Source organism: Cibotium barometz, chromosome 9 (genome assembly GCF_041138505.1).
Source record: "Cibotium barometz isolate CiBa-2024 chromosome 9, ASM4113850v1, whole genome shotgun sequence".
NCBI classification, from domain to species: Eukaryota; Viridiplantae; Streptophyta; class Polypodiopsida; order Cyatheales; family Cibotiaceae; genus Cibotium; species Cibotium barometz.
This window is the reverse complement of record NC_141054.1, coordinates 9939982-9947574: the sequence shown is the minus strand read 5'-3', so window position 1 is coordinate 9947574 and position 7593 is coordinate 9939982. Positions and strand designations below refer to the sequence as shown.

The following is a 7593-nucleotide window of genomic DNA, read 5'->3' as shown; positions in this document are numbered from 1 at the left end:
CTCATTTAAATGATTGAATTCCAAATGTTATGGGAATTCCTTTTTTTTCATTTAAATAAAATTACCACAACTTCCTCTTTTCTTAATTATCTAATTAGTTTTCCATTGAACGTGATGAAAATCATTCTTTTAGCCTAGGATATTCAATCCTAGAATATGGTTGGAAGTCCTCTTTTCACGTTATGCATAAAGATGAATTATGTATCAATTTCTTAAAAATTTTGCCATAGTTTTGCTGCTATTATTACTGATAATTTTCAATATTTTTAAAAAGAAGAATCTTAGTAATATAATTATGATAATATAACTATCTTCTAAACTTAAATCTAATTTATGGATTTAAATTATAATATTATCATAATTTTAGAAGCATAAAAGTATAAAAACCACTTTCTTAAACTCTAGCTTCACAAGCCTAGAGTTTGATTTGTGAATTGAGAATTTATTAACGAGAAGCATCATTTGAAGAGAGAATTGGTCATAGGAATGACCATTCTTTTGAGGAGAGAGAGATAAACATAAAAAGCATCCTAATTAAGCATAAATGTAAATGTTTCTTAATTATTCATTACAACTCTTAAGAAAAGCTTGATTTGCATTATAAACACTTAATTTAGAAACTTATCAAGCTTGAGAGAGGCTGAGAAGTGAAAACATTGAGAATAGTAGAGAAAAACCATAAAATTACACTTTACCTCTTGTTTTTGCTTGCTTCTCTATCTTAGAAGAAGCCCCCAACCAATCAATTGGTTAGTGTGTTGAAAGGAAAGCTCCAAGGATGGTTGAAGAGAGAGAGAGGTTCCACTCTCTCCAAAAGTAGAGGATTTTTAAGGGATTAAAAAAATTATTATTTTAATGTAATACTGGCATGGTATAGTTCACATATTTTTTTTTACAAAAGACTAAGGATCTATTTATAGGTGAGGGAGGCCTCTAACCAAGTCCAACTGGGTTCTAGAATTTTCCAGGTTCAGTTTGGTTGAATTTGGACAAGATTTGGACCTAGTTTGGCTCCCTTTTGATTTGGTTTAATCCAGGAGAGAGGAGAGATAAAAATATCATAATTTTATTGAATTAAAAACTCCACCACATGTGTGAAATAGGCGCCTCCTTGAAGTCTCCCCCCCTTACCAAGGTGTCAAAAATGTATCATTATAGGGTGGTTGCAAGATGAGGGTACTCACTTTCGTTCACTCTCTCTAAAATTGGGACATCCATGCATCTCGGGCGGAGTACCTCGATCGTGATAGTGCCGCGAATTAAAAGACGACACCTGCCTCCCGAGCCTAAATCGACATATCTCGATCGAGATGCCAACTAATGCCACGCTAGCAGGTCCGGGTTTCCAGGCGTCATCCATGTCACCAATACATGTCACCGCCACCACATTATCTCGATCGAGATATCTATGCCACTCGGATCCACATCAGGGCCACGCTGTATCCCCCTAGGCATATTTGACTAGCACATCTCCATCGTCCACGTACGTATTTTAAAGCAAGTTGCAAATACCCCTTTGCAAAAGGATGTCTTGCCACTATGCCAATATATGTAAGTAACGTTTCTGTTATATAAACAATAACTATACTTACACAAACAACATATGAATATTAGCCTAGAGCTACTCGCATGATAGGTGTACATTACGTCAAGGTAAGCGCAACAATTGATTGGTTATTACAAGAACAACATAATATGTTGTAACTCACAAAGAAAAAAGAATATTAGTCTAGAATATATGAATATTAGCCTTAAAAATATGAATAGGGGCCTACAAGGAGTGGAAAAAGAAATTCCATTAATTAATTGAGCGTTATTAAGATTTGTGTTCGTAAGGTTTGACTTTAGGATAAAAGAACTTACGTAATATTATTATTTATTTATTAATTATTGCATTATTATTTCAAACGGTTGCAATGGTAATGCGCGATCTTCCTCTTCCCGATTGTATCCGTCTCCTCCTCCCTACCGCAACTGCAGGCACTTCCTCATCTTCCAGCTGTATGAAGGTCTTCCAGCTATATCTGTCTCCTCCTCCCTACTCCATATCTGTCTCCTCCTCCCTACCGTATGCACTTCCTAGTCTTCCGGCTGTATCCGTCTCCTCCTCCCTACCGCCGGCACTTCCTAGTCTTCTAGCTGTGCGAAGGTCTTCCAGCTGTATCCGTCTCCTCCTCCCTACCACAGGCACTTCCTCGTCTTCCGGCTGTGCGGTTGCAATTGCACAATTGCAGGATCGCACAAAAACGTGTCTGGTATGTCTTCCTCTTCCAACTGGAATTCTCAGCTTCGCCAGATCACGCAAATTGTTGATGATCTAAGCTACGGTCATAAGGTCAAATAAATCTAAACCATTAAATAATTCATAAAACAATTATCCAATGATTACACATACATGTGTTCAGTGAGATTGGCGAATCATCATGCACCCCCTCCCATACCAATGTAGCCAAACTGGTGTTGAATCCATGCTAGGAGAGGCATTGCAAAATGAAAGTGGAAGTGCAATAAATTTCGTTCAAAGAGTAGTGAAAGTCCAATTTCCTAAATTTGGTAATCCCCAATTATTTCATGAATAAAAGCTTCTTTTGCCATCTCTCTCTTTCTCTCTACTTACATTTTCCGTCTATTTATTCTATTGTCTTATTCAGATGACGATTTTGAAAAAAAGGGCACGAGAATTTGGTAAACTCATTCCCACTCAATCGAACACAATTGAATAGTCTAATGATTCCCTGAAAAATGATCATGAAGTAAAAGCAAGAGGTCGCCCTAAGAAGAAGCTTCCGGTGAATGAAGAAACTAAGGAGAATAAAAACATTAGGCAATTTGAGTTGAGTGTAACTATATCTATTGGAGGATGTGATGTGGGATGATAAGCTATTGGTAAATTTAAAAGATTTTATAGAGAAAGAGACAATTGCAGGTACGTGCTCTTTAGAGAGAGGGGGAACAGTCTTTCATCTTCACTTTCAGATGGTGATTAGAATCCTAGCATCATCTATTATTGCGGTGAATAGAAAAATAAAGAATTACCTACGGTGGGATGTAAATGGCCCAATAGGAGGAGTTGTAATGTGTAGAGCCCTAAGGCAAAAGGGCATGCATACCTTCCATGGTATGATTGGCTATGTCATGAAAGACATGGACAAGCCGCATTATCAAAATATTTCACACAAGATAGATGCAGAAGATATTTCAAGGGGTTTTGAAATTTATAGTCAATTTGGAGTAGATGAACTCAAGAATAGGGTTTGTCTAACCCATTCTAACATTTTTGACAGAGCCCTCATGTTTTGGAAGCTCCACTTGAGACATCCTCTTAGTAATGACTTCTTAAGAACAGTGCATAAAATGATTAAAACTGGAAAATACTACCCTTCTTCTTCTTGGATAACTCCTTACCAAGGTAGAGGGATGGCAATAAACAAAATCAATGCATTATGGAAGTGCATGATCTTTCCTACACATACCACTTACAATGACATTAAGGAGATTTTTGTAATGAGAGAGGGTGTAGGAGACTCACAACCAAGACTCGATTGGTTCACTTAGCGTTGGAAGGATTCAAATCAAATTGATGAAGTCTCAAAGTAAGTTTGATAAAATTTATTCCCAAAAATTCTTTTGATTTAAACTAAAAAAATACAAATGGTTTCAGGAAAGGAAAGGAAAAGATTAATTTTGATGCCAGCACTTCAAAGAATAAATATAACTACATCATCATAGATGATGAGGAGATTATGCTTGAAGATAGTGAGGATGGCATTCCTCGCGCCCAATTTGGAGATGACTTCATCCCCCTATTTGAAAGACAAAACTCAGAATTTGTCATTAATTAATGTAGTAGAAGTTAGTCATGATTCAAGATGATTTTGAAAATTGTAAAACCACTAGATTTTTCTTTGTCAGAAATAAAAAATATATGTGGTTCTTGTTTGCTCAAATTCTTTTTCTCCTAGAAGGTAGATTTTTTTAAAGTTTTAGTAGCCATTAGCCATTAGGCATTAGCCTAGAGCTACTTGCATGATAGACATACATTACGTCAAGGTAAGCGCGGCAATTGATTAGTTACAAGAATAACATAATATGTTGTAAATCACAAAGAAAAATTGCTCAAGATAATTCATTGAAAGCTTTTACTATATGTCAGAGGGACAATGGGTTTACTTATAGTATCTCTAAAGACAATCTACCTCTTAGAAGTGCAAAGAGATACTATAAAGACAATCTACCTCTTAGAAGTGCAAAGACAATCTACCTCCGAATGTTTGTAATCTACCTCTTGGAAGAACAACTTAAAAATGATCAAGATAGAACATGCTAATCAAGACATATCTACATGTACCAAATCCATTTGTTTTTTTTTTTTTTGCAAAAAAAACTCCACGCTTGGATTGCTTAATGATTGACTATTGTTTGTAAATAATAACTATACTTATACACACAATAAATGCTAATTGAAACATTTCTATATCAAATCCAAAAAATTTCAAGGAAAAAAAACAAAATACATTTCAAGAACAAAAAACATTTCAAGAACAAAAAAAAAAATCAAGAACAAAAAATTGTAAAATAAACCATTACCCTCAAGTAAGAGGACACTACGAAAAAAAAAAGAAAAGAAAGACGAGAGTCACTCGACCTAATGGTTTATAGCGGCCCATCTTGCCCATGCTATGACGTTGAGGCCATTGCCATGATATGAAGCTGCGCAATTGTTCAGAATCCAAGTTTTCAAGGTGGGCGATGATATCGTGCAGCAGGAAACCATCTCAGGTACACATCTTAAAGGGCAAAGTTGCTCCTTTTTTCTTAGAAACCTTTGGTTTAGCAGCACAGAGAAAGCTCTTTGGGACCGCAGAAGAGCAGGAGCTAGTTGAACCTTTTGATGAACTAAAACGAGAATTGCAAGGGTTACGCCCAGTACATGCCAGAGCGAAAAGAAGGCAACAAAGTAATCAGAGATGGAGGCCCTTAAGCTTGCCCCTGGCTGACCGCCCAGTAGAAATTGAACAGCTGTCCGCGGTCCTACGGCAAAAGGACAACTCAGCAGACCTTGACAGAGCCCTTGACGACTTGGCCATTCGCATCACACCATACCACATCAGTGAAACCCTAAAATCTATAGAAGATGTCAATAGTGCCATACATTTTTTCCATTGGGCCGCACAGCAGGACAACTATACCCATAACATCATCACATACACTTGCCTTGTCAAGGTCCTGGCCCAAGCCAAGGAGTTTGGCAAGATCTGGAACCTCCTTATGGAGATGAAAGGGGCCGGTATCCAGCTCCCAGATGGCCCTTTCAACATGCTTATCAAAAGCTACGGTGAAGTGGGGAAAGTCGAGGAAGCCGTTCACACCTTCCGGGAAATGCCCGACTTTGGGGTCCTGCCCACCTCGTACTCCTACAATACCCTCCTTAGGACTCTTCTAAAGTCTCAGAAGCTCAATTTAGCTATGGAAATCTATCGAGAGTTGCTCACCCATCCCACCTTGGTTAATGAGTTTGCATTCAACATGATGATTGATGGGTTCTGTGAAGCTGGACGATTGCAGGACGCTCTCAAGGTGGCTGATGATATGAAAGAGACGAATCTGAGCATGGGTCTTATCACTTGGACAACCTTGATCAATGGGTTTTGCAAAGCCGGGAATATGGAAAAGGCCCTTGAACTCTTCTCAGAGATGAAGGACATGGGCGTCACACCGAATGTGGTCACCCATAGTGCTTTGATAAGAGGGCTTTGTAGGGTAGGTAAAGTTGATGATGCCATAGCTCATATGAAATGCATGAAAGACGATGGCTGCACACCCAATTCGATCACGTATACAGTCTTGATGGATGGCTTTTGCAAGGCAGGGAGAATCGATGAGGGCCACAAGTTTTTGGAAGAAGTTCTTGCAGAGGGTGGCAACGTTAATCAAGTGGTATACTGCATCTTTGTGGATGGCTACAGCAAATTAGAAAGAATGGATGAGGCTTGTGCAATGTGCAATAAAATGATCAATATCGGTCACTGGCCTAATGCGGGAACATATGGCTTACTCATCCAAGGGCTCTGCAAAGCCGGGAGAGTTGAAGAGGCTTACAGGTATTTCAATGACATGAAGGAGAAAAAATGTGGGCCGAATGCAGTAGTTTATAACATCATGATTGATGGCCTTTCGAGAGCAGGTTTGAAAGATGAAGCCGAGCAGCTTTTCTCTATGATGGTATCGGAAGGGTATTCAGTCACTTCAACCAGTTGCTCCGCACTTTTAAGCTGTCTATGCAAGAAAGGCTCCCCAGATAGTGCCAGGAAAACCTTAGATCTAATGATAGAGAAGAAATTCCAAGTAACTGGGACTGCCTACAAGTCCCTTCTCAAGGGGCTTTGTAATGCAAACAAAATGGATTCTGCATACCAAGTGTTCGATGAAATGCTGGAGCGGGGCTTCCCACCTGATTCTTTTGCTTACAATCTGTTGATAAATGGAGCAAGCAGGGCAGGCGATGCAGACAAGGCTATGGAGCTCTTCTCCGAGATGCAAGACAAGGGATGTGATCCTGACTCTTACACATACCGGCCTTTATTCCATGCCTTGTGCAGGGCAAGGAGAGCGGGTGCAGTTCTTGAGGTTTTCCATAACATGAAAGAGCATGGTGTTCTGCCTGATCCCGTCATCTTTACTGTCATAATTGCAGGCTTGTGCAAGATCAACAAGGTGGCAGAGGCATGCGATCTTTTCTTCAAGATGGTGAAGGATGGGTTTGAGCCCAATGAGATAAACATAAAGGCTCTTTTCTCTAGAGTTGATGAGCGAGCAGTGGAGGAAGTAGCTGGTGTTGAAGTGTACATGCCCTTACTCAACAACTTACAAGAATATGGTAAAATGGCAGAGGCGACCAGCATTTGGGAAATGATACTAGAGAAGGGTTTGTTTAGATGGATTGGGCATTCTAGGCGGGAAACTGCAGAAACTGTTGAGGCTTCATCTCAGTGAGACTTTAATAAACTGGCCCAACAGTGCGAAGTGCACTTTTTTCAAACTCATTGAGCTTTCATTGAATGTAAGGCCTGTTACACATATACCCCACCGGTCGTCCCTGCTGTCAGAGGATCTGATGACAGGCGGATCAGGGGTGGCTGCTCATGGACAGGCAACAATCCCATCCATAGGCGGTCCATCCTGGTTTTATGGAAGTTTGTGTTAAGGGCCTAAGAAGGGGTTACTTTTTATGGCTTATCAGTTTGCTACCATCCCAACGTATTATGGGAGCCTCCTTCCCCTATGCGTGACTGGTTACATTGCTCCTTGTGTTGACCGCTTACTTTGTCGGGTTGCCCCCTATTAAGCTTGCTCATTTGTGAAATTGTTTCTTGTTCTCATGTGAAAGTGCACATGATGATGACGTGCTTATTCTTTCTATCTTTAGCGGTGCATTTGCCCTATCAACTACTTATTTGCTGTACTATTTCTTTCTATTTGCTACTTCCCTTAGGGCTAGGCTTCATTATGGCTGAGTCTGCCCTACATCTCCGGAGGTTTGATAGAAACTTAGTACGAAGGGCTTTGTGTAAATATATGCTCTTATGTGTGTGT

At 39.5% G+C, this 7593-nt stretch overlaps 1 protein-coding gene across 1 annotated transcript; it reads left to right on the top strand.

The window, feature by feature from the left end:
* Positions 1–4612: 4612 nt before the first annotated feature.
* Positions 4613–7379, top strand: LOC147635246 (uncharacterized). Its single transcript, XM_086802466.1, has one exon. It carries the CDS (start codon positions 4705–4707, stop codon positions 6991–6993), a length of 2289 nt encoding a protein of 762 aa, XP_086658592.1. The 5' UTR covers positions 4613–4704; the 3' UTR covers positions 6994–7379.
* Positions 7380–7593: the final 214 nt, after the last annotated feature.